This window comes from Rutilus rutilus (genome assembly GCF_951802725.1).
Source record: "Rutilus rutilus genome assembly, chromosome: 6".
Classification (NCBI taxonomy): domain Eukaryota; kingdom Metazoa; phylum Chordata; class Actinopteri; order Cypriniformes; family Leuciscidae; genus Rutilus; species Rutilus rutilus.
In genome coordinates this window covers 25,218,530-25,243,397 of record NC_140214.1, presented here as the reverse complement: position 1 = coordinate 25,243,397, position 24,868 = coordinate 25,218,530, and the positions used below count along the sequence as shown (strand labels likewise).

General features: G+C 37.7%; 1 protein-coding gene across 1 annotated transcript in view; it reads right to left on the bottom strand.

Moving 5' to 3' along the window:
- Nucleotides 1–23,946, bottom strand: part of ntng1b (netrin g1b) — a 58,113-nt gene extending 34,167 nt beyond the window's left edge. The window contains 3 exon segments of the mRNA XM_084410218.1: nt 23,451–23,726; nt 23,729–23,818; nt 23,820–23,946. Of these exon segments, the coding sequence (XP_084266344.1) occupies nt 23,451–23,726; nt 23,729–23,818; nt 23,820–23,864 (411 nt within the window). The 5' untranslated portion in view covers nt 23,865–23,946.
- Nucleotides 23,947–24,868: the final 922 nt, after the last annotated feature.

Genomic DNA, 24,868 nt, shown 5'->3' with positions numbered 1-24,868 from the left:
CCTTATCCCGATCAATACGCTCTCTCCTCTTAACACTTGGGGATAGAGTGACCAATGTTGAAGGTGGCCATTGAAAAATCGATGTAGATTATATCCTATTCCAAGTATGGTCTCTGTTAGAGGAGGAAAGACAGTGTAGTGGTGCTCATTTGAATAGCTGACATCTCCATCAGCAGCACTGGACCACAGCATTAATTTCCAAAGCTGCTCTCTATTAATCCCTGTTGATTAGAGAACCGCCATAGAAGTGTGCATCACAGACACTTCAACATAAAGGTCATGTTAGACTGGTCGCTAATGAGGTCCTGCCTCATAAAGCCAAAGGGGCAATCCAATATTGTGTCTCGGATTGCGGTCCAATGGTTTGAACTGGGGATGTTAGGGCATTCATCATACGATCGTGTATTAATTGAGAATTTGTGAGCTCCAATGAAAGTGTTCAATGTTATTACCCCAACTGATCCAGAGCAGAAAAACAGGTTGTACATTTCAAACCTAAAATGAATTATGGTACAGAATTGGAAGATTATTATATATAGTACCTATTTTCACAAACTAATTTTTTATAATTTGGCCACAGACAAGCATATGAATTACTGTTCACTGAACACAACCTCATCTTTTGTAATTCTGACAATAAACCAGTTATTGTATCACTAGAACTGAATCTAAATTCTGTTGAATAATAATAACATTTAAGCTTCATTAAGATTATATATTTTCTTTTATCAAAACACACTTTGATCATTATTTTGATTACTACATCAAAATATTGTTTAAGTAATCATAGCAACAATAACTGAAATAAAAAAGATGATCAAATAATAAATACAAAATATTCACTACGGTTCAAAAGCTTGGGGTCAGTAAGATTTTTTTTTTATACTTTTGAATAAAAATATTTTATTCAGCAAGGATGCGTTAAATTCTCTAACTCTAGAAACCCAACAACAACAAACAACAAAAAAACAATAGCAGATGTGATTGACATTGAGATTGAGATTGTGAGACTGACAGGCCTATCCCTGTTGATGTGGTCCGGGACAGATATGTGGATGAGGAACATAAATTCATTGGCCAGTGACAGCAGGACCTGATGAAGGTCCAAGCTGCCCTACAAATCAGATGATGGGACAAATGTTTAAGAATCGCAGCCCAGATCACTGACTGAAGCCTGTAAATTCCCCATTCCTTCTATGCACAGAATCACTTACCAGTACCTGCAACCAAGTTTTAAAGAACAAATGGTTTCCTGTGATAAAATGCACTGAAAAACATGCATGCAATTTCAATGTTTTACGTAAAGAAAAGAAAAAGCTTTTCAATGAAATATAGCAGTATAGTGTAACACAGAGGAGGTTGTGTGATTCACAGTTTAGACTCTGATCAAGGTAAAGCCTGAGGAAGTCTGGCTTCAATGTCATTAATGATTAATTGTATTTATTAATCTCTCTTTTCTTCTGCTTTGACAAAGACAGGATATGCTCTATGTGGAATTTACGAAGGAAGAGTGTCAATATTTCACGAACAATTCAGTTTCTTTAAACATGTAAATCTCTGGGATGTATATTTGTACTGATGTAATGCATTAAAATTATTTGACATTGTGGTTATGAGTTAAGAAGGTCTGTAATACCCAGAGAAGGTTATTAGCATTCCCATTCATCTTAATGGCAGGGTTGTTAACTAAAACTATAATTTTTTTTTATTATTATTATTTTTTTGTTATTTGAAATACAATAAAATAAAATAAAATATAAATATCAGATGAAAATCTTAAACAAAACAAAACGAAAATTAGAAATGTTTCCTTGTCAATTAACTGAAATAAAATAAAATTGTAGCTAAAAAAAAAAAAAATATATATATATATATATATAAAAAACAATAAAATGACAAAAACACAACAAAATTACCAAAGCTTAAACTAAACTGAAAATGTAAACTGAAAATATAACACTAAAAGTTAACTTAAAATATTAATAAACACTATAATAGATGCCAACATAAATCATACTTAAAGAAAAGCAGTTACTATATCTATGTTGGTTGCAAATATGGTCTATTCGGAACTGCTGAAACTGGTCATAAGCAATTCCAGTCTCACTACCTGTTACATACGTAACAATGTCACAAGATAATGCTAGCCTATTTCTAATAGGCCTGTAGACAGCATCACAACAGACTGAGCCATCTGACCAATCAGAGCAGAGTAGGCTCAAAGGAGGGGTTTAGAGAGACTGAATCTTCGAACGAACCGTTTCCAGACTCTTTGAGAAATGAGATGATGTGCAGTGTATGAGAAAATCAAAGTGTTTTATGACCTTGGATGCATGTAGCTAATCCTATTGTAGGATGCCTTCGAATCAAAATTGGAAACATTTAAAATAGCATAATATAGGGTCAATTTAAATGGCAGTCAATGGGGAAAGTTTTTAAAACCAGATGGTGAATTTCTGGTATCTACCAGCAGGGGGTAACGGCATCATGCTAACCAGCCAAACTTTGACCCTCTTGTTATGACCCCAAACCTGTGTCAAACGTGTGTCAAACTTCTTCTTCAGGTCCACTCTCTGAAACCAATGATTTCTGCTTTATCTGCTCTTCAGAAAAGTCACTTCTGCACTATGAGAAGGATCCAATTACAACAAGGGTCTTCACAAGCAACTATATGAGATTGAGTCCCCAATCTCTCCCAGAGGAACAAAATTGCTAAGGCTTATATTGATGTAGGGTTATAGGTTAGCCCAGAATCACAAGGATACATCACATCCTGCCTCACACAGACCTAAAGCAAGGTTTCGACAGCTGAAACTAATGCAGACTCTGTCCAGGTATGGCAATCTTAGCTATGTCTATGGTGATGTTGAGCCACGCTGGCTGGAGGGGCCTGATAATGGAGAGGGCTGAGAGGAGGGACAGTGAGAGATTGTAGGTGCTGGCCATTTGACAGAAACTCAATAGCACTTTAATGGTCCATAGTCATCGAGGTGCTTTACTGCAGTGCAGGACTTACCCCACTGACCATGGGAGAAATGAAGCAAAGCGGTGGTGAACTCTGAAGTCAGCGAGACTTGCACACGCTGCAGAATAAGATCTGTGGCGTAGGCCTGACAGATTGCCAATAGGATATGTGGAAATCACTTCACTGTCCGTAAAATGAAAACATTATGATAAGATCCATGGCCTAAGTAAATCCCCACAGGATCTCAGCGTGTTAGATATCTGTGGCATTAGGTCACACAGAAAACACAGATCTGATCAGGTGCAGAAAAAAAATGATGGATTTGAACAGTTGTGCTGCCATTTTCTGTCAGTAATCACTCACCCTCATGTTGTTCCAACCCCGTAAGACTTTCGTTCATCTTCGGAACACAAATTAAGATATTTTTGATGAAATCTGAATGATCCTGATCACTCCTCCAGGATTCTGTGTTGTACGTCACACGCATCACACACATGACCAGCGTCGGCCAATAGTGAGCCTACGTGGTGACGTACAACCCAGACGCGCTGCGCTGTTACACTACGTGAATTCATTCAGACCCACACAGACGAAAATGAATAGTTGAATAAAGTCGTTATTTTTGTTGTTTTTTGCGCACAAAAAGTATTCTCGTCGCTTGATAAACTTGTGGTTTAACCACTGTAGTCACTTGAACTATTTTAACGATGTCTTTAATAACTTTTCTGGGCCGGCAAGTTTCGATCCCATAGAAGCCTATGGAGGAGTGAGCCAGCTCTCAGATTTCATCAAAAAATATCTTAATTTGTAGCCTGGGAAAACCCAGACAAACTTCCGGCAAATTTAGATTTGCTCTGCAAGTAGTCTGGCAAAGTTCAGTTCAGTAGTAACTCAGTTACTACTGAGAATGGTCTGGTTTTAACCAGGCTACTTAATTTGTGTTCCGAAGATGAACGAAAGCCTTACGGGGTTGGAACAACATGAGGGTGAGTGATTACTGACAGAATTTTCATTTTTGGGTGAACTATCCCTTTAAATACACTTCCGTTCAAAAGGGTTCACCAAAAAAATCCTGAAAAAAACAAAAACATAAAAAAAAACCTATTGATAATAATAATAAATGCTTCTTTAGCACCAAATCAGCATATTAAAATGATTTCTGAAGGATCATGTGACACTGAAGACTAGTGTAATGATGCTGAAAATTCAGCTTTGACATCACAGGAATAAATTACATTTTAAAATATATTAAACTAGAAAACAGCTATATATTTTTTTAAATATGAATAATGCAAAATCCAACACATGTCAGGCATACCTAATTCATGGTTGCTAATAGTCTATTTTTTTATGTATTGGTTCTATTTCTGCGTTGCGCAATGTAGCCCCGCCCACACCAAAATCTCTCCCCATGTATATTAATCATCCAACATCCACGAGGACAGACTGATTTTGTAAGTTTAGAAACTTCTGATATTACATAACAAATCCCTCATTTTCCACAAGGAAAACCATAACAAAGGAGGATGCCATCTGGAGAAGTAATCCAAAGTCATAACAATAGGTTGGAATATGTTTTATACTGTGCGAATTTGAGAGTGTGCATGCAAACACCGAACTCTTCCACACTCTGCTCTGTTTCTGTTTGTGCTGCGTTGCGGAGCATTTTTTCTCATGTAGTGTGGGCTGATACATTTTCTTGTCTCGTCTGATTAGGACACGGTGCTGTTTTAATGATTTGACGTGAGCGGTGGAAGCAGTGGTTGCATCTAAGCAGAAGTGTACGCATTGCTGTCTTTCCTCCATGCCATGCAGTGTGCCCTTTAGTAAAAAGACTTTGAGAAAGCAGGGACTCTGAAAACAGCAGAAGGAGCCTAAGCTTTGAAGTGAACTGAAAATCAAGTGCAACATGTTGTTAGGCTTTAGACTAATTGGGATTCACAGAGCATACAGAGACCAGAGGAACTTTACATTAATTAACAACTGGCCTCATTATCTATCCCATGGGGCTTCGTCCGGCTGGGGTAAACTTATCACCACTTCATTATCCAGAGGGGGTGGAAGAGGCCGGATACACCAAGCTGTCAGAATTAAATCAACAGTCCTTCCCACCACTTCATGTGCTAGTCTTTCATGTTTAACAGCACATGGAGTTGGGTTGGGATTACTTGTTTCCTGATTTGATTGATTTTTCCACTTCCTGGCATTAAACAACAACAACAACAACAACAGCAAAACTATATTGTAAATTAGTAAATATTTATTTATACGGTTTAATTTTTTTATTTTATGTATATGTATGCATTTGGTAAACACTTTATTCAAAGCTAATTACACTGCAAGGATATAATTACAATTCAGGGTTTACATTTTATCATTACTGTCACGTTTCTGTTTGTGTTTGGACTTCCTCTATGTTCACGGTGTTCAGTTTCTAGCCACTCCTCCTTCATTAGTTCATCCCAAGCCTGTTTGTTACTATGGTTTCTGTCACTGAGTTCATTTGTCCCAGCTGTGTCTCGTTTCCCTCATCTGCTCTGTGTATTTAAGCCCTGTGTTTTGTCCTGTTCAGTGTCTGTTGATGCTAATGTTAATCTGATTGTTCTGTCCTTGTTCTTAGTCTCCTGAGTGTTTGTTTAAGTTTATCGTTAATAAAGTCTGCTGCACAGAAATCTTGTTTCTTTGTTGCTGCAACCAGAAACCTAACAGATCGACAGACCACAACTAAATTCTGGATTTAGCAGCAGCCTTCATCGATCTCCACCACCAAGGACTACCTCTTAGGGATTACTCTGGCAAATTCTGTGAGTTGGTGGAATTTTCAAATCTGGATGATCATCATCATGGCCGCTGACATTCCAAGGCTTTGTCCCAAGATGACCGCCATTCCAAAGCTTTGTCCTGAGATGGCCTCCATTCCAGAGCCACGTCCCAAGATGCCGCCATTCCTGAGTCTCTTCATGTCATGCCTGCTGAGCCTGAGCTTCTTAACAGCATGTCAGCCGCGCCTGTGTCTTTGGAAGAGATGGCCGCCGCGCCTGAGTCGGCTACAGAGGATGCAGCGCTCATTGTTGACACGACTGTTTTGTGTGTGTGTGTGTGTGTGTGTGTGTGTGTGTGGGCAGCGCACACATCGGCTCCGGCCCGTGGGCCCTCGACCGTCGGGGCTGCCGCCCTTCCAGAGTCTCGTCCCGTCCCGAACCAGAGCCTTTGGCCGAGATGGCCACCACCACGCCTGAAGATTCGCCACGGTCCCTGAGCCCACTTCAGCCCACAAGCCAGCTACAGGGTCCAAATCTCCACCCAATAATTTTTTTTTATGCTACCCATCTACAGAGACTGTCCCTGAGACGCTCAGCCCTGAAGGGTCGACTCCGCCATGGCCGCCTGATGGGTCGGCTCCGCCCTGGTCCCCTGAGCTGCCTGCTCCACCCTGGACTCCTGAACCAGCGACGCCCTGGTGGCCCCCTGAACTGCCAGAACCTTCCGGGAGGGGGAGGTAATGTCATGTTTCTGTTTGGACTTCCTCTATTCACTGTGTTCAGTTGCTAGCCACTCCTCCTTCATTAGTTCATCCCAAGCCTGTTTGTTACTATGGTTTCTGTCACTGAGTTAATTGTCCCAGCTGTGTCTCGTTTCCCTCATCTGCTCTGTGTATTTAAGCCCTGTGTTTTGTCCTGTTCAGTGTCTGTTAATGTTAAGCTGGTTGTTCTGTCCTTGTTCTTAGTCTCCTGAGCGTTTCTGTAAGTTTAAGTTTATCGTTAATAAAGTGTTTCCTGTTTCCTTGTTGCTGCAACCAGAAACCTAACAATGACATGCTTTCCCTGCAGTACTAAGTCAACATGAATGGATTATGTTTGATTAATAATACTCAAATGTCTGTCAGTCTTGATCCGCATTTGTTGTGACAAACTGTTCAAGAAGTGCCTTGAATTAACTCATTTTAATCTACTGAACCGGCAGCACAAATTGTTTGTTTTTTTGTATACACTTTTTTTTTTTTTTTTTTTTTTTTTTTTATGCTTATTTGAGTTGTTGCATGATTTACATTTAAATACAGATAACATTATGCACACGTTTCTTAGTTCTACCATATAATTTACTGGTTTTTATCAGCTCATTTATAATATGCAAATTGAAGAACATTTCCAGTCGCATCTAAATATTCATTTTAGCAAAAAATACACATGCAAGCCTAGAAATTAATATATTTATTTAAAAAAATATTTTTTTAAATGAAGCTCGTTTTGTAAACTAACTAAAAATCAGAATTTCTTTTTGACATGATTATTATTTTTTTTTACTGTGCAAATAATACTAAAATATGTATTCAAATGAGTAAATAAATTGACATAAGACTCCTTGTAATTCACCTATATAGGCTTATATGGAAAACCATTTCCGAGATAAGAAATAAACCTGCTTAGGTAAATCATATTTATAACAAAAAATTTAGATACTAATTGCCCTATATGTCCAAATGTTTATCTCATAATTATGACCTTGTATCGCATAATTTCAACATTTTGTCATAGGTATGACTTATCAAAGGTTTTTTTTTTTTTTTTTTTTTTTTTATGTGGAAGAATAGGTTTCCTTAGGCAAAATGCAAGTAATTGACAGATATTATGCCTCATCGCAGCTGTCATGAATCTATTGTTACCCTTTCTCCTGGTGCATGTATAAGGTGTCCTTGAGGTTCACGTGTGGCACATGGCAGGGCTGCCATCCAGCCAGTGACCTCTGAGCCCATCATCTCCATTGTTCACCCATACCACAAGATAGCTGTTATGTTTGCCCTCCTTGAACTTTCACATCCGCCCTCCCTGACACTTTACTCCCCTTTACCTCTTATCTTATTGTATAACATAAATGCAGCTCTGAGTCATATCTGCTCTGCCTCTTCAGTATTACTCGACAGTATATTTTCTGTTAAACAAGTGACCCTCACTAATAATTTAAATATGTCACACTTATGAAGAGAATTATACAAAAGACTCTGATGGCTGATTAACCATCTGACTATTCATGTATTCTTGATTGCCACTTTAATGCAGGGTTAGTCATAGAAATTTCATAGCATGATTAATGAGATGAGCTAGTTTCTCAAATCAACTCAATTCTAGTGGAGAAAGTGAAGATGGGTTTAAGCAGTGTGACTCATTCTGATTAATATAATGTCCTCACTTACACTGTTGAAGATCCTCTTCCCAGAATCTTTTTGACTCCAGATCTCAAGGTTTAGCTGGCTAGCATACTCTGCTAGTTATAGTTTATGCAACTAAACCATCTGCTTCTTTTTAGCATCTCTCTCTATTCATGGTTGGACATTAAAAATTAGCTGTTTTATTCTAGCTATTTTGTTGTTGCAAGAAACATCCATCCATTTCCCAAACTGCTTGTTCTATATACATGTAGGATTACGGGTGCAAGAAACAAATATACTATTTATAGTATTTCCCAAAGCCTACGACATGCTCCCTTGAAAATGTAAAAGTATTATTTGTAAATTTTTTGTGCTTTGTTTCTGAGTGTAATGTGAACATTGCACTGGCTTAATGGGCGCTTGCATTGTATTTTACACAGCTTTGCTGGTTACAATGATAACGATCACATTTTGCTGCTAGTCGTGTCAGAAAGTTAAAGCAAAATAATCTTGAATACTCTTGAAAATGGGTAGTGGGGTTGTAAGCTACTGGATTTATTTTCTATCTTCCATCAACCAACCAGAATTCCCAAGTGAAAAATAAATATACTAAAATGTATTTGAAATGCATTTGTGTTATGCTAAGTATACAACAAATACATTTACATATCTATGTACTTAATATGAATACCCTGCAATTGTACTGTTATACTTAAAGTCTGCTAAATTGGAATTGGAACTAATTTTGTGCTTAATGCACATTTAGTTATCCAGAAATCGTGCTGAGGTCCAACTAAAGATACTTAAGTATATTTGATTGTGCTAAACTGAAACTATTGCAAATATACTTTGGGTACACTTTAAATATATCTTGCATTTAAAGACTGATATTATACAGTGGCCATTCTATCCTTTCTAAAAGTGACATTGAAACACATTTTAGGCTTAACATTAAGATATATGCATTGTGTAATGAAGTACTTCAAATAAAGTTTAATGATAATATTTATATCAGTAAGCCTCAAGTGTCAAATGTTAATGGTTTTGTAGTATACTTAGTATTAAATAAATGTATTTTAAATACATTTTGGTATAGGTTTGTTGTCATGACGTTATTTTAATGCAGCTTCCCTAGCTAAAAACAATGTATTCGAAGAATGTTTTGCTAACAGTAATGAAAAAGTAATGTAATAACGTAATGAACAATTTTTCCTGGGTCTTTTTTTAAAGGGTCCTGTGTCAGCTGAACAACTGCCATTGACATGAATGGTAATGTAAGCTATAGCTTTCTCCAGGCATTATAGATCAATCCCAGTTTATTTTTTCCAAGAAGCTCTCCATTACAAGTCTATTCACCTTCAAAAGTGCAAATCTTTCATAATAACAGCCTGTTTTATACATCTCATGTGTAAGGTGTTTTCGCAACTGTACATCAAGTGAAGTTAGGCTACTAATAGATTTTAGGGGAGAATCCTTTTTTTAGCTTCCAATCCTACAAATTGCAAAGCTGTCACCACCTTGTATTACAGTTTTTTACAATTGCTATGACAGTTTTTTCAATACATTTAACAAGTTTCCTAAACTCTTAACGCATCAACACACCTAAAACACACAATTGGCAAAACGGTTAATTTCATGCTCAAAATCACACATTGTAAACTAAACTCCAAAACTAATTTTCAAAATACAATAATACACTAACACAATACACTATGTCTAACAAAACACTGCAAACATGTTTCAAAATCAAATAATTATTCAAAACATTAACACATGTTCTCTTCCAACAGGAACATTTAGTCAATCATAACACAATGACAAAAAAAACACTATCATCAGCTGAAATTACAGAAACTGCATTATTTTATGTGTCAATTCTGCCCTTATACAACAGACAGTATTGTATTGATCATAGATTGTGTTTTGCACTGCAGTTTTTTGAAGTTGCTCTACATTTTTGTTTTGTTTGTAATGTAAATGCATGCATTTTGTTGTAGTTTTTTTTGCAGCAGAAATTCAATACAACAAAATAAATGACCCTTCTTAGAGTAGCTTTATAGAATGTATGGTTTATGAAAAAAAGAAGACAGAGACAGAATTGCTGCAGTAACGGCTTTATTTGCAACAGGACATTTCTGCAAGATAACAAAAATATGCAATATAGCTGCCATTTACAGTATTACTGTATGTGAAAATACAAAATATACAAACAGAAAAAGCCATCTTCTAATCTGCATTAGGCCATATGTTCTCATCCACATCACACCTGATATCTTCCCTGGCAAGGCATCTTGGGAAGAATCTTTTGGCATGCCTTATCCACCCCTGGCAGTGTTCAGCTGTGATGTCTTGGTATGCAGCATCTTTTGCATCCAGGAGGGACATTTGGTCCTGTGGACTATGGTCAAAAACCTTTCATCTCCAGGCTGAGAAAACTCCTCAATGGGGTTGAGGAAAGGGAAGTAAGGGGCAAGGAAAATGGACATCATCCTCTGATGGGCGTCAAACCAGGCTGTGACTAGACGGAATGGTGGAATGCCACATTGTCCCATATTTGCATAACTTCAATCAGCTGTTTCTCAGTAGCAATGGAATAAAATACAGGGGATATATTTGTGTTTCAATTCACAATATAAGCAGCTGTTTATCTTGACTTTAGCCTGTAAGGTTAGGTTTAGAACATGGTGTTATCTGTTCTGACATACAGTGTTAAAGCATTGGTAAATTTGGCAGTAAAAATCCATTGTTTTGGTCTTGTTTGAGCTTGTGTGTAAAAGAAGTTCAAGCATTTTAAATTTGTGTTAATTGTATGCATTTTGTGTTAAAGCAACAAGAAATGTGTTAATAGTATAGCTTACACAGATGGATGTAGTGCTAACTGTGTTAAGAGTTTTGGAAAATTGTTAAAAGTATTGAAAAATCTGTCATAGCAATTGTAAAAAACTGTAATGCACAAAGGAATATTCAGAGTTATTTTCAACCTAGTGTTTTAAGTATTACATCTGTGGTATTCTGCCAAATTTGACAAAGATAATTTCAACACTTCCCTCAGTTTTAAGGAACTAGGAAATGCATTTACAGTAGACAAGGTTGACCTTGTGCATTATGGTTATTCAATCAATTACCCATCAACACACCCTCTTATAAGTCTATCTCCCTTTAGTGTTTAACTAAAATTAGGCCAAATAAAAAAAAATTGTTAATTGAAATAACGCTAAAATAAAATATCAATATTAGATGAAAAATGTATAAAAACGTTTAAAAAAAAAAATTTCTAAACTGAAATAAAAGTAAAGTGTGTGTGTGTGTGTGTGTGTGTGTGTGTGTGTGTGTGTGTGTGTGTGTGTGTGTGTGTGTGTGTGTGTGTGTGTGTGTGTGTGTGTGTGTGTGTGGTGTGTGTGGTGTGTGTGGTGTGTGTGGTGTGTGTGGTGTGTGTGGTGTGTGTGGTGTGTGTGGTGTGTGTGGTGTGTGTGGTGTGTGTGGTGTGTGTGTGTGTGGCTATAACAAAATTACTACAATTAAACCAAAATTAAAATCAGCTTATTTAAAATATTCATAAATACTATTATGGTGTTATTTCAGTATTTATATTCTCCCTTCCATCTCTTTTTATCAGTTAGTTCTTAAAATTCTGACCATCCAAAAATAATTGTCTTGTGTTCTAAAAGAGACACCAGGGCTATAATTGTCACAGGACCGTTTAAAATAAGACAGGCTATATTTATGTAACTAGCAAAAAGTCCAGTCACACAAATTTGTGTTTTATGCAGCAGTGGTTTAGTATTTTGGTTTCAAAGACCACATCCTTAATGTCACTCTTGTCAGTTCTGTCCTTCAAACTAAATTTTCAATATCAATGATTTTTCTATAGTGTTTGGCAGAACACAATAAAACCATTTGGCATACATTCAGGCAATGGTCACCTATATAATGAATGCAGATTTTAAGTTGTCACAAGTATATTAAAAGTGGCCAGTCTCCCTTCACTGCCAAACCTTCGCATCACCAGTGCCTCTGCTTCAGCCACTCAGACAGGTAGGCAGATCTTCCTCAGGCCCAACAACACCTCAGGCTGACAAGTCCACACAGAATAGTGGAAGAATGACACTTTTTTTTTTTTTTTTTTACTTTTGACAAAGAAAAGTCTCAAGCCATTAAAGCAAATGTTGTCCCCACATGCCACATGAATCGCAGCAGTGTTTATGACTATGGCTTTTTATGAAGCATGTTACTCATAAACTACCTCTCCAGAAACTGTCCAAATGAAAATGTCTTTCTGTTGCTTTGGTGCTTTTGTATTTCTCTGAGTGAAGAGGCTTTCAGCATCTGTGACCCCTGTGATCCTGAACAAGCCTTCAGTCCAGCACTCGCTGTCTTAGGATGCAGGTCTGACACATGCTCATGAGGCTCTGCCTCAAAGACTGCCAAGCCGCTCAGATCAGAAGGAGGATGGGAAAATCACAGTGCCAGCCAGCAGGCCAGACTCTGAAAGGAATCCCTTGCCGTCTGGAGCGCGTTGCTGGCAGACAGTTTGCGCTGGATTGCCAAAAGCCCTTACTTTCATTAATTTATTTGCTAGATCTTGGCTTCATCTTGGCTTTTTGGGGAAATGAGACTAATAAAGCAAGTTGATTCTTGGTAATTCATGTCGGGTTGGTATTCCCATAACAGCAAGAATGTTATGCACAGTGTGTGGTGGAATAAAATGTGAGGAGTAAATAAATGTGGGAAATCTTCCTCGATCTCTCTACCTGCATTAACAGCTATATTCTATGTAATAACATCATTGTGATTCTTAATTAATAAATAAATAAATAAATAAATAAATAAATAAATAGACAGATCCTTTAGTTCACTGAAGGGGAACTCACGATGCGATCGAAAGATGCTGTGGGAATGCCTGCGTTGTGAAGCACGTGTGTTAGAGATGCGCGGATGGGCTATTATTTCATCCGCAACCGCATCACAAAAATCATCATCCGTCCGCCATCCAGCCGCACCAACGTTTTTGACCAATTTTCAAAACCGCACCCGCCCGCCATCCGTTGATTTGTGTATACATATATTTTTCATTTGATTGGTTCAACCGCCCACCACCCGCCCGAATTTAATTAAAATATTATTTTTCGTCACGTCATCCGCCCAATCCGCGGTTTATCCGCGGAGTCCGCGGCTGTAACCGCCAACCGCGCATCTCTAACGTGTGTATTTAGTCCAATGGCGTGATGGAACTTTATAGGCGGGTGATGTCATGACCAGGAAACTGTAAAGCACACCCAGACCAAACAGCGCTAGCTTCTGTGTCTTCAGCAAGTGCTCTATGTTGAAATCGCTTGTCCCTTTGGTGTTCGTCTGTCTTAGAACAGCATTTTGACTATGTTAGAACAGAAGTTTATCACCATTGTAATGTGACATTATAAATATGGCGAGCAAACAGCAGTTTAAACCATGTGCTTCTCCCTGCCCTCACTATATCACGGGTGGGGGTGAATGTGAACATTGTGAGCGGTTATCGTTAAGAATGCTCCGCTCACGCCGGGCACTCTTTGATGAGGACACCTTGGCGCGCATTCCTCGTGGCTCAGGTCCCGCTGCTGCTGAGGCACATTGGCGACTTTTGTAATGGGGTTTGCAGATGGATCTGGTAGAGGGGTTAGAGATGGGCCCTGCCCTTTCTCTGCCCTCACCTGCTGGGTCCAGTGCTTTATCTCAGAGTCTGGAAGCACGCGCAATGGTTTCTTCCACCCTGGGTGAAGCACCGGTACTGCAACTATCCAGCTCTGAGGAGTTGGATGTTATTAGTATTGAGACAGGAGATACTGAGGACTCTGAACATCATACTCCTGTATATGAGGAGCTGTAACGTCTGCCCATCATAGAAGATCCAGAGAAATTTCTCACTCTCAAAACTGTTTTTCTCCCTGCCATTTAGTCTCTCAAAAGAATTGGAGAAATTGGCCTCCCTTAAAATTTGCACCTGGCATGGTGAAAGCTTTTCTCCACCAGAAGCCAGGTAACATTCCCTAGGTCCCCACTAATGTGGTGAGATCCATTGTGCTGCAGGCCTTCTGTCCTCCTCCTTTCCGGATGTCTGACCAAGAGAAGCTGAATCTGCTTTGCCCAGTCAGGGCATTAGATGCTAATGTCCACAGAGCTGCCCTGTGGCGAAAAACTGACTAGCTGTTTGTGTTTTGGGTCGACCCGGAAAGGGTTCCCAGTATCTAAGCAGAGGATGAGCAAGTGGGTAGTCAAGGCAATCTCACTTGCATACGAGTTGGCCAGCCAGCTTTCACCTATGGCTGTCCGGGCTCACTCCACTAGGATATGGCTGCTTCAAAAGCTTTGCTATCGGGAATTTCCCTCTAAGATGTATGCGATGCGGCAGACTGGTCCTCGCAGCACACATTTGTAAGATTTGGGCTCTACTCCAGGGTCCCAGGTGCTTTCGTCTTAGTGTGCACATCACGATTTCACACACACAGGCACTTGTTAGTATAGCGGCATGGGTATAGTTATTCCCACAGCATCTTCAACGCAGCGCGAGTTGCCCAAAAATGGAACGTCTCAGGTTAAGACTGTAACCATGGTTCCCTAAAGGGAACGAGACGCTGTGTCACCCTGCCATTCTCCCTGCATGCCTGTGATCAACTTGCTTCAAATTGCATAGATTCTTTGTATAACATTTTTTATTATACACACATGAATTCACACATGAAAGTGTTCTTAATCTTGTGCTGTTTCTTTTTAAATTACCGACTGCACACCAATTTGAATATATTCATATAAGGGTTTACCACACAACCATTCATTTACTAGTCTCAGCCTCAGACGTTATGCCTATGGACCATTGGCTGAAAGTCTGATGCACTCAAAATGGAAAGAACTTCAGGAGTTTCGAAGTTGTCATTCTACAGGATTTCCAGGAGATGTGTGTCGAGTTCTTTAACAGTCCGTCTGGAATCAAAGACGTGACGCCAAACCTCCTCATGGAAGAAGGAAGCCGTTGTGTTTACAATGAGCATTTATCAGAATCAACGAAATGCTGGATTTTCAAAAGTATCTGAAGTTCACGGCACAGACTAATGCGCTATTAATTACTTGAATGAATGAATTATTGGTTGCATGCTGGTCTGTTATTGTAGGGACATCAACTTTACATTTCCACGCCCCTAAACATGACGCTGAACAAAATGAATTGTGCTTGGTTGCTTTACATTACAGTCTTTGGCCTGAAAGCTGCTATGGAGTCTAGACCTTCTGCTGTCAGTCTGAAGGTTTGGATACGTAAGACCAGGGCAGCAATAACGCATGAGCTTCCATGGGTGAAGTGTGCAGGGGCCTACACTGGGAAGGGGCCTACTGGCTGTTAAAAGCTTTTCTGTGATGGGTAGAGTTAGGGTAGGGGATAGCATATACAGTTTGTACAGTACAAAAATCATTTTGTCTAAGGAAAGTCCCCATAAAACATGGAAACCCAATGTGTGGGAGTGTGCATGTGTGTATAGCTTTTTCACACTCTTCATTTCTGTCTGCAAACTCTTTCACTACTCTTCACATAAACAATGGAATTACAGATCCTGAAAACCATCAGTCTTGTTTATACATCCCTGCATTATTAATCTCTTTATCTTTGCATAATCACTGAGAAATTAAATGTCTGGATGCTTCAAAGTCATATGTCCCTGCTCAATGCCATTTTATCCTCATCCAAATACAACCTAAAAGAGAAAATACCATATGGCCTTGTCAGGGCTTGTCATGATGTCATTGTCCGTAGAGTGTTTTGAACTTAATTCAGCGACTGACAATTGAACCACCAAACAAGAGGCTCTATATATAGCTTTGCTTATCATTCCTAAACAAAGCCAGTCCTGCCATAAAGTCTGTCAATATTCAGATGATCTCAGAGCAGTGCTAAGCTGCACACTCATCCTCATTTTCTTGCGTAAGCTGCCTGTGGAACACATTGTAATCTGGCACCTCTGTTCACATTCATGCGTTCTGTAAGAGCAGGTCATAGTTGAGAAGAATTATAGTAATCTAATGACTCCGAGCACTGCTGCCATTGTGCTACAAAATTATTTTGCTCAAAGTTCTTTTGCTCTGAGCTGAAGGACTCTCACTTTGAAAATATTTCAAATTTGTATTAGCATTGGAATGCAATTTCAAATTGATGGACCAAGATTATATTGTGCTCTTCATATTTGTAGCAGAGAGGCATCTGTTGAGCTTCAGTTTTAAAGCAGCTATTTGAAAACCCTCCATATACGATCCATCCGTCCATCCATTTTGAGTCAGGACCTTGTGAACTGTTTTTAACCAATTGCCTTTAGATTACATCTCAGCCATTAAAGATTGCATTTTGTGCATTTTTCTGGGACACATTTTCACATTTTAATTGGGAATACTTGCTGAAACTTAACCTTTGAGTACACAAGCATTTGGATTACCTTAAAGCTAACACACACGGAATGAAAGTCACAAACATCCTAATTTAGTTTCCATATGGTCTTTAAGTTACGTGTGCTTCATTTACTTAATGTATATAGTGGCATTCAGCATCCATAGAACAAGCCATTAGAATTTGATGAAAAAGCAATTAAGTTTATTTATAATGCAAAGTCTTTCCTTTGAGATTTTTTTTTCAGCATTCCTTGAAATGATTTAATATTCCCTGGACTTCGGCAGTACCAACATCTCTTAGGTGCACTGCTTGTCCCACTTTAGTAGTCATAAATGATCTGTAAAATCTTGCAAGAACATCCTTGTACTCATGGCCCCTCCTCAAAACAATTAGAAAAGATGTAGAGTAATTGAACATTTTGTTTTAATTAACAAGATTAATGTGTTATGCTAAACCCGGTTTATTAATAGTGAGATCTAGCTTTGTGGACAAAATTATGTTGTGAAGCCTAAATATCAAACTACAATGACTAAGAGGTCTTTCCATATGCCTGTTTGCATGATGCAGTGAATGGACAAAGGGAGAGAATGTTGCATTGCTTTGTGTTGTATGCTGTATTTTTGTTGATGTTGCAAACAAGCTGAAGATGTAAGGTTAGAGAGAACTAGAGGAGAAAAGGCTCATCTACATGTTTTTGGACACACTCCCTTTTTGCAGCAGCTAAAAATAATATCAGGGTTAACTCCCTGCTGCAAAAAAACTGTCCCATACACTCCATCTTCTGCTATGTGTGTGTGTCCAACTCCCACTCCCACCTCTGTGTAGGTGATAAATGAGTGAAAGCAGTGATAGATCATAAAACACAACAGATGCATTGCTATTGTGGAACCACAGGTCATGTTGTCCTCATGCTCAGGCTTCATATAGAGTGAGGTAATATTTAGAAAGCACAAATTATTGGTCTAAAAAAAATGTTTGTTTTCTCTTTGTAATAATAGTGTCCAATGTCATAATACTAAGAACACTATGTCCAGCAGCATTATGGCCATTGAAACCGGGGGAACATGTCGTCTCAGAAATGGTCTCTAAAATGGCTTCTAAAAATGGTATCTTTTATAACTGCTCATCAGTTAAATTATGCATTCACATATATTTTGTCAGGTCACACAGTTCCTGAAAATTCAGTTATCAGATTCTTTGATTTATTACAAAATACAAATATAATAATAAAAACCAATAATGTAATATTTATAAAAAAAAAACTATAAAAATGCTATAGTAAAAACCTGTTATTTGGTTAACTGTAAGTTACCAAACAGTTCACTAACAATCTCTTGTCTTTTTATATTATAAAGGTGCTCTAAGCGATGTCACACATTTTTTAGGCCAAAACATTTTGTGTCACATACAGCAAACATCTCCTCACCATCCGCTAGCTGCCTGTCCCCTGAACACACTGTAAAAAAAAAAAACGCGGTCTCTGTAGACAGCCCAGGCTCCACAAACAGCAAGAAAAAAAAACTGGGCTAACCCGCACCACGAAACTTAACAAACTGTTCCAGCCAATAACCAACAAGAAGGATTCGGGGTGGGGTGGGGTGGGGTGGGGTTTGGGGGTTCAGTGCGCGGATGAGGAGGAGGGAGGGTCTAGCTAGCCTCCGTTTTGTTTGACAATGCTTTAAAAGTCAACAAGAAGTGACGTCACCCAACATCACTTAGAGCACCTTTAATATAAAATTAACATAAATAATTTATTTAATATTAATATGAAGTCTAGAGATGGCTGCACCAGTCCAAGGTTTTTCCATACTTATTTTCTATGCAGTATACTGATTATGCAAATGCAATAGTGACCATGAGACAAGCTTCCCTTCTCTTTAGTGATATTAGAGACGATACTATACTGATCCACAATGGAATATAACTGCTGGCTGGGCTCATGAGATGCCTTTTGTGTTTTTAGCTTAGATTATTTTAAACAATCTCTCTTCCCCCGGAACATGTTTAAAGTCTTGCACCGCAAGCTACTTAAAATTCCTGTCATGAATCTACCTGTGGGCAGACTTTTCTGAAATCTAAGATCTTCAGGAAACCAGTAACTTCAATAAGATAAATTTGAGTCATAGTTCCCCACAGACATACTTAATATTCGAGAAACAGTAAATTATCTTAAATACACCCTGTTGTTCACTTATAGACAGAGGAGTCACATTGACTTTTCTCATAATAATGCCTATGTTTTATAATTCAAATGCTTAATGGAGATTTATTTGTATTTAAACTGAGTGTCTACACCAAGTGCAAATATCCCGTCTTGCTGGCAGAGGCTATTTACACTAACTTCATCCACCAGTGTCTATTTGAGCCAGACAAAATTACAAAAGAAACTCATCTGATAACAGCGTAATGTAAGGTGTTAGCTTTTGTTGAGAACGACCCGGGTTATAATTTTTCCAAACTCATTCTTCTCCCTTATCCCATCATGTATCAGCTCGGAGAGGTATTTATTTGAAATAAAAATAAAGAAAGTATTTGAAAAGTGGAGGTGCCCAATGGGGATTTGGGAATAAACTGATTATCGGGTTGGGTTAGGGGTACGTGTAGGGGAGGGCTTTAGGGGCACATACAAGTAATATCCCAATAAGGGAGCATCCATTTATGATTTGAATCAATATCATCATATACACAGAATATGTTGTTATTATCACATACTGTTTTATAATAAACTACAATACACTGAGGTGCAAATAGTATCTGCCCCTATTTGCACCAAGTATAAATATCATCTAACTACTATTTACCCTTAGTGCAAAGAAAATAAATAAATAAATGGCAATTATAGCTATTTGCACTTAGTGTAAACAGCGTTTAAATATTTACCTCTGCCATATTTAAAGGTGCAGTCAGTCATTTTCTATTGGGTCAAGGGTCAAGCTTTATTAAGATCCCCTTTGGGCAATTTGGTTGCAGCACAGGCAAACAGACAACAAACTGACACATACAGTACATCATGGTAATAAATAGCAACACATATTACAAATTACAAAAAATACAAAGAGTACCTAAAATATAAAAAATATAAAAGACCTTAATAAATACCTTTAAGACTTATTTAATAGTCTGATTGCACTCGGAACAAAAGAGTATTTGTATCGATTATTTTTAATCTTTGGTAGTCTGTAGCGACGGCCTGAGGGCAACATAGAGAGCTCTGGCTATAAGAAGTGTTCACTGTCTAAAAGCACAGAATGGGCTCGACTCAAGACATTTCTGTTAAACAGAGCTGTCAAACTTCTTTGCTCTTTACCTATAATCTTCCCACTGTTATTGACTAATTTATTTAGTGCATTTTTGTATTTCACACTAAGATTTCCAAACCAGCAGCTAATGGAAATCTTAGTGTGAAATACAAAAATGTTTTTTTTTTATATATTTATATTTTTAAGCAATATTATTGCTTTTGTTGTGCTGATTGATACAACAGTCATCTTGGACTAATACTCACACCTATTGATGTGAATGCAGAATCATACTTAAGCAAAAGTGTTGTGTCTGATGCAACTGTGGAAATACATCATAAACAGTCAGCCATGATTAATAAAGTTAGATAAATAAATCTGTAATCAAGTAAAAGTGAACCATAATATTTCTTTATAGGGCAACCTGCTCCATAAAGAATACACCTGATTTTATTATGCAGCTTATATTATATGACTATTATGTTATACTATATGTCTTTATCTCATGTAAGCAAAAAGATGACTCCACTATGGAAGCTTGTTTCTGCCACAGAATAAAAAAAATAAAAAAGATAATTGCGACTTTTTATCTCACAATTAAATTTTTTTTATCTCGAAATTGCGCGTTTACATGTCGCAAGTTCAGATTTTTTTTCCCAGAATTTCGAGATATAAACTTGTAATTGTGAGTTAGAAAGTCAGAACTGCGTGATATAAACTCACAATTGCAAGTTAGAAAGTCTGAGCGGTAAGATATAAACTAAAAAATTCTGACTTCTTTTCTCAGAATTGCCAGTACATATATATTGCAATTCTGACTATAACATGCAATTGTAAATTTTAAGACATAAAATCATAGTTCTCTTTTTCGTTAGAATTGGAATTTAGTTTATCAAAAGTACCATTTATTTCATGGTTTGAAAACATTTTAAATTGCATGTAAATTTGTATGTTTGAGTGTGAGTGTGTGTGTGTGTGTGTGTGTGTGTGTGTGTTCAGCTATACCCTACGATGTGGGGACATTTTTTGGTCCCCATGAGGAAAAAAGCTTATAAATCATATTAAATTATATTTTTTGAAAATAAAAAAATGTAAAATAAAATTAATGTTTTCTGTGATGGGTAGGTTTAGAGGTAGAGTTAGAGTTACGGGATAGAATATACAGTTTGTACAGTATAAAAATCATTACGTCTATGGAAAGTCCTCATAAAACAACACCTATGTGTTTACTTCATTGAATTTATGTTCTACACAAGGTGAACTGTTGAGCATGTTGGGATGGGGCCCACATCAGTGCTTTATTTCCTTGTTTACTTTACACCAGTCATCTGTGTTTTTCTATCTCACATTAGGGGGTTACTCATAAAAATTTGATAGCATCTTAAATTAACCATCTGCTGTTCCTTTTCCCTTTATCATATTTGATCATGCCAGGAAGTTTAAGCTTCTTAGCAAACACAACTGATTGAATCTTTTAATGGATTGAAGCCATGGTGTGCAGTTAGTAAATTAGTTTAACTGTGTAATTATATCAGAAATATAGCACTCGCCTCCCACTATAAAAAGCCTAATGAGGCATCAAGAGAAAATATTGCTGAGTAACAAGATACTCTGTGTTTTGTACCACCAACCACCGAGCATTGCTATTGTGCCCTTGAGCACTGCACTTAACACAACTCCTCATTGCTGTTACATGACACCCCTGTTTCCCCAACCTCACTTCCCCCAAGGCACGATGGAGTAGAAAAAAAATCAGCTCTCATTGTTTTATCAACATGGACCTCCATGACTGGCTTGTTACCTCAAATGATGCTGACCTTACATAAGTTAGAATGGCCTGAGGCATGGCCCCACTGTAATGCTGACGTTCATTAGACTGACTGTCAGTTTGTTGTCAGATTATGTGATTGGGTATAAATCCTGAGAAAAATGACAGAGACATATTTTTCACCATAACAATGTAGTAGAGGAAACATGTTGTCTAGTAATGTGACAACTAGTCTATTTTAATCCGGTGAATATTTCTCAGGGTTGGTTTATTTTTGAAAGAAAGTTGCTGTAAGGTAGGGTTGATGTGGGATGGGGGAGGGGTATAGCCACACTATATGGTGTAAGTTATCACAAGGAGAACCTGCCTGTTAATTGCTTTACCATTTACATTTAGCCAAAAACGCCTATATTTAGGAAAGCCTTTTTCCGCCGCGGAATAATTTAGCAATTGTGAGAAAAAAAATCTGAATCAAAAATCTGAAATCGGAAAAATCTGAAATCTGAACCTTTGGTTCAGCCCATGTGACAACTAGCCCCTGTCTCTCCTGTACACAGCTACCAAAGGTCCATTTACGGCATTCCGCTTTCTGACAGTTTATTACTGCTTGACACTATTTCTTGGATGCACTTCTGTATAAAGCCACTCATAAATAAAATACATTACCTTCAAACATGTTAAATAATTGACGTTTCACTTATATCAGGTGATCCGTCACTCTACATGCCAAGAGTCTCTCGCTCTTTCTTTGGGTTGATTTGCTGATCCATAGTTTGTTGTAAATGTCATTGAAAGGTGTCTCAACGAAAAAGATATAATGGATTATAATGGAATGAAAAAGATTTTTGTATGAACATTTTATGTTCATAAAATTCTGATATTAACTGTACTCATCATGCAAGCATATGAACATCTTGCTGCAGTTCTGTTGACCATCTGTGAGATTTTCACAGAATATGTTGTGAATTCAGTGAGCATGAAATAAATTAATATTTAAAGAACATTTTATGACCTTGCCTTCTTTCAGTGTACACCAAGCATGGATGAAAGTTTATATGTATCACCTATTTTACCCTTTAATTTAATTTAATTTAATTTAATTGGCTGCTAAAATTGTGACATTTATTATTATTATTATTATCATTACAAGGATATTTAGATTTTATTATTTTAATATATTTTAAAATGTTTTCATGTTTATATATTTTAAAATGTTTTCATGTTTAATATATTTTAAAATATTAAAATGTATTCCTGTGATGCAAAGCTGAATTTTCAGCATCATTACTCCAGTCTTCAGTGTCACGTGATCCTTCAGAAATCATTCTGAAATGCTGATCTGCTGCTCAAGAAACGTTTCTCATTATTATCACAGTTGAAAACAGTTGTGCTGCTTAATATTTTTTTTGTGGAAACAGTAATACTTTTTTCAGGACTCTTTGGTGAATAGAAAGTTTAAAAAACAGCATTTCAAAATCTGTTTTTAAACATTATACATTTCTTTACTGTCACTTTGTGAAGTTAGTTCTAAACAAACAAACAAACAAAATCCTGACCCCACACTTTCAAGACGTATGTACATTATACTGCTTATTATGTGGCTACATATCAAATAAATAAAGGGGCATGAAATTGAAACGGAGTAGAAATTGACTGTGGATTAATACGACAGAAAACTAGAAAGCTATGTAGGAAATTGATTGCCTGTGTGACAATGTTTAAATATATAGTGTTAGCACTGTTCACTATACAAAAACTTTGACTGCTGAATTTATCAATAATTGATCACAATTGATCAATAAGTATCAAGTATTCCGCCATGTAATAATATAGGCAATGAAGTGTGTTTTGCCTAATGTTATTGTAAACCAGTTAAATGGTTCTCTTTGACACCCATCAAGAAGTTCATAAAACTGTTTCAAACTCACCAGGGCACAGTACATTTCAGGTGGGTCTCCACAGGTAATGTTGGGTGGGTCCAGAGACACTCTCAGGTATTTGGTCATATCAGTGGCTTCAGGCTGGCAGGCCATGTAATGCCAGGCCAGGCGGTCCTCCGCGTAAACCTGGGACTTGCAAACATCATAGTGCCCCCATGAAGCCGGGTAATGCTGCGTGGCGTGACACCAACTCACCCACAGGGTCTGTAGTACAAGCACTGGCAGCAAGTACATGGTTGCGCCTTTCTTTTGATGCCTCATTAAATGGAGTCTGATAAATTATAAGCAGGTAGAGGGTGACGAGGCAGACTGCCTCTGCGGTAACACTGAACTTTAATGAGGAGAAGAGGCCGGCATCAGTGCCAGCTTTGACTCAGCACCCTTAGGCTGCTCTAATTTCATTTATTTGTTTCTTTTTGTCTGATTGTATTGCAGGGGCTCTTGAACGTGTTTTGACAAAGTTGCGGTAAGTGCAGGTCACCGGTGTGAAAGAATGATATTAATTCCTTCTTGAAGCCATTAGTGGAGGCCATTTAAGATCATCTGCCTGTCCATCGCCATTTCCAGAGTGCTCTCCGCAGTCTGTGGGGGATAAGAACAAAGAAGATGAAAACAAGAGTGTATCAGTGGAGGAGCTGTCAGGATTGGTGTTGTGCAAATAACGAGGAGCCCAGTGGAAAAGGTGAGGAGGTGCAGGTCAAGTGCTTTCTATTGTTGAGAGAGACTTCATAGAGAAATATCCTAAAAATACCTGCTTATTACGGAAGACAAATAGCCAAATATCCCTGCAGGCACAAATAGACCGTCTAAGTCTGCACATCTCTCCAACGTGCAACTCTCAATAGTCTCTCAGCAATTTGAGATTTCAAAAATTCAGTTCTAGTGTGAGGCAAGCAGTGGCGGAATGAGGTCATTATTTTTTTCTAGATATAGAAATGGTATGCATACTTCATATTTTATAGACCTTAATGCATTTCATAGGCCTTTTAATGTCAGAGACAAAGGCCCTTGTTACTAGTGCTACACTGCGGAAAATATTTTGTCAGGTGGTCTAAAATGTGCTTCATGTGATAACATAAAAGTAACTGGTTTTATATACAGTAAGTAAGAAATATTTAATTGGATTTATCTGATATGACTGAATCAACCAGGCCAAAGGTTACAGCAAATGAAAGTCATTTTTAAGAGTCAAGTCAGGTTGAAATAGCTGTCAGCCTAGTTCACCCAAAAATGAAATTTCTGTCATCACTTACTCACCCTCATGACCAGGGGCTGTCAAGCTCGAAATTTAGCAAAATAAGTAGAAAAAAAGTTTCAGCAAAGTTGTCTATATTCAAGCACTGCATTTACATCTCCTAAAGTAATTTGATTACTTTGTGTGATTAACAGACGGACATTTAAGTTGG